This window comes from Plasmodium cynomolgi, chromosome 7, assembly GCF_000321355.1.
Source record: "Plasmodium cynomolgi strain B DNA, chromosome 7, whole genome shotgun sequence".
Lineage (NCBI taxonomy): Eukaryota > Apicomplexa > Aconoidasida > Haemosporida > Plasmodiidae > Plasmodium > Plasmodium cynomolgi.
In genome coordinates, this window is record NC_020400.1 from 474371 (window position 1) to 477092 (window position 2722).

Genomic DNA, 2722 nt, shown 5'->3' on the forward strand with positions numbered 1-2722 from the left:
GTTGGGGGGGGAGTCCATCTTTTCCCCACTTCCCCTTCATGTGCATATTCCTTTGCGTTCTACCCTAACCTATTTCGCTTTGGCCTACTTTTATTTTTCCCTATTTCCGCTTCCTCCCAGTTTGTAATACTCCACTTCTACATGCCCTACCCGATTCGTTTCGCGTGTGGAAGTGAGAACTCCCCTTTGGCTAGCTCAACCCGCTGGAGGGCCGCACATGTAGAGGGAGAATTTTTAAATCCAATTTGAAATGGAACTCGTGGCGATAGTTGCGATGACGCAGCAGGGGTGCGGAGGATAACGCCGCTTCAGCGATCAGCGGTGTAGAAGCTAAGCGACCAGACCGACCACCCGTTCACACACCACATGGGGAATGATTAACGGTGCAAAAAAAATCAAAAAAAATAAATAAAACAACTTTAAAAAGAGCTATTTTAAAATGAGCTACTTTAAAAACAGCTACTTTAAAAACAGCTACTTTAAAAACAACTTTCTCAAAAGCGACTTCTTTAAAAGCAACCACGTCGCCACTTTTACAGCGATGTGGGAGCTGCGAAAATTTTCAACACCTCCGCTAGCCCGATCTAAACAAACGAGTATACACATGTGCTCAAATATGCACTCGCAGAAGTAGCCCCAGAAAGGCGCAGACATACCCATGCACAATGACGAAAAAAATGGAAGTGGACCCTGGGCGTTCCTTTTTACACGTCCTTTCCAATTGGTATGTTACAACGCTTCGCTATATGTTTTTTTTTTTTGGACTCTTTTACGTGACCAGTTATCACTCCTCCAGGTTGGCTTTCCCAAAAGGGGGAGGCACGCAAGGGGAGATTGGGGCCACGCCTGTACACACAACTCAACCCGGGAGAGTGGTTCGTCTCACCTAAATGCACAATCCTTTTAGCAGACGGTTTGCCTAAAAAAGAAAGTACGTCTTTACATTAAGCATATTTCTATGAACAAAGTTGTCATATTCGTGAATTTACATGGTTGTTACTTTTTTTTTTTTTTTTTTTTTTCTTGGTACTTCGCTCTTGGGTGCATCTCGTAAACCTCTGCGCCTCGTGGTAGTACGTTCTTTGCCCGATTCTTCGGTCACCCCCTTAGTGTTTTCCTTCTCCACTTTGACTGCTTGCCCAATTAACCTATTCGCCCTGTTCGTGGAGACCTCCGCCCCACTGCCCTGCTTGTGCTTTGCTAGTTGCGAAAGGTTGTGATCAAGGAGGTGCTTCTGCTTTAGAGATTTGCTGCATTTCTTGGGGGGCCAGCAGGTTGGGAGGTATGTAACAGCAGTTGCCCAAGCGCGGGCGCACAACAGAGAGGGAAAAAGGGGAGTGAGAGAAAGAGGGAGCAAAGGTAAGAAAGAGTCACACACACATATGCGCGCACATGCACATGGCTCACAGATCATGTCTTACGTTCTTCATTTCGTCGATATCTTTTTTTATCTCGATTTTTCTTCGGAAAAAAAAAAAATACAACTAATCAGTCGTTGCAAGCTCGAGCTAGCGGCGTGCATTCATGTGTGCATCCGCACCTCACATGCAAACGTGCTTGCAATAAATTCAGACAATTTTTTAAATACTTCTTCTCCTGCATGTTTATGTCAAGCTTCATTTTCTGTATGTTCACCGACATGTTAACAATTTCGGAGTTAATCGATTCATCAATCTTTTTGTAATACTTAAGCTGCCCGTCCATATTTTCGTTTTCCTTTTTGATCGATTCGAGGTCTGTTGGAGAGGGGGAATGGGTGGGTGCGAAGTGAGTAACAACACACTCGGCGGTGCAATTTGTCTGCCCTTTTTGCAGGTGCAAATAGGTGGAATATGCACGAATGAAGAGCACTGCTCACTCGTGCCTTTTGTTCGTGTGGCGCACCCAGCTTGAGCGCCATGAGATCATCCTGATGCTTCTGCAGCTGCTCCTTTTTGGTGCTGCTGAGCTTTTCTTTATAAATTAAAATTTCGTGAATTTTTATCAAGTCCTTCAACTCGTAGATCATCCCAGCGATATTGCTAGAGAATGTCTTCAAATGGTCAAACCGTTTTTCCATGTTTAATTTGGTCGACGCTGCGTTCTGCATTTTGATCTTCTCGGGGGAGGTCTCCTTTTTGTGTCACTATGTGTTTGTTCCTTTGCTAGGTTTGCCCTCTCCAACTGTTCCTCTTTTTTTTTTTTAATATCACTAGTGAGATAACTAGTTCGAATGAACGGTGTGGCGTAGTATATGCACATGTGGTGTTGTCGCACCGCGGTGGGGAAAATAAACCGAGGGGAAGTTGAACTGAGAAACGTTGAACTCAGGAAAGTTGAACTGAGAAAAGCTGAACTCAGGAAAGCTGAACTCAGGAAAGTTGAACTGAGAAAAGTTGAACTGAGAAAAGCTGTCTCGTGGATTTATCTTTTTATGACCCACGTGTGTGCTGCATATGCAGAGAAGCAGCGTTAACAAAAATTCCCGCTTAACCTCTTCCCTGTCCGTGAAATAGTCCCCCTTTTCGGTGAACATTCGATCGGCTGAGGGGTGAGGATATGATGACCTTTCAGTTTTTTTTCGCGTACCACAAGAAATAACATTTCAGATTTGTCTTAATTGCATTTTTGTGTGTTGCACTTTATTTGCAAATTTGTTCGTCGTTGTCGCTGCTTCTCCGTGTGACTCTATAACTTTTTTTTTTTTTTTTTTTTAATACATAACAAAAAAAGCTAGCCCGTA

The 2722-nt window shown here is 43.7% G+C and overlaps 1 protein-coding gene across 1 annotated transcript; it reads right to left on the reverse strand.

The window, feature by feature from the left end:
• Nucleotides 1-1403: 1403 nt before the first annotated feature.
• PCYB_071930 (hypothetical protein) lies at nt 1404-2569 on the reverse strand (the record flags this gene model as incomplete). Its single annotated transcript, XM_004221590.1, has 4 exons — nt 2381-2569; nt 1885-2290; nt 1541-1736; nt 1404-1461 (listed from the first exon to the last, which is right to left on the reverse strand). The coding sequence occupies exons 2-4, from the start codon at nt 2087-2089 to the stop codon at nt 1404-1406; spliced, it is 459 nt and encodes a 152-aa protein (XP_004221638.1). The 5' UTR covers nt 2090-2290; nt 2381-2569.
• Nucleotides 2570-2722: the final 153 nt, after the last annotated feature.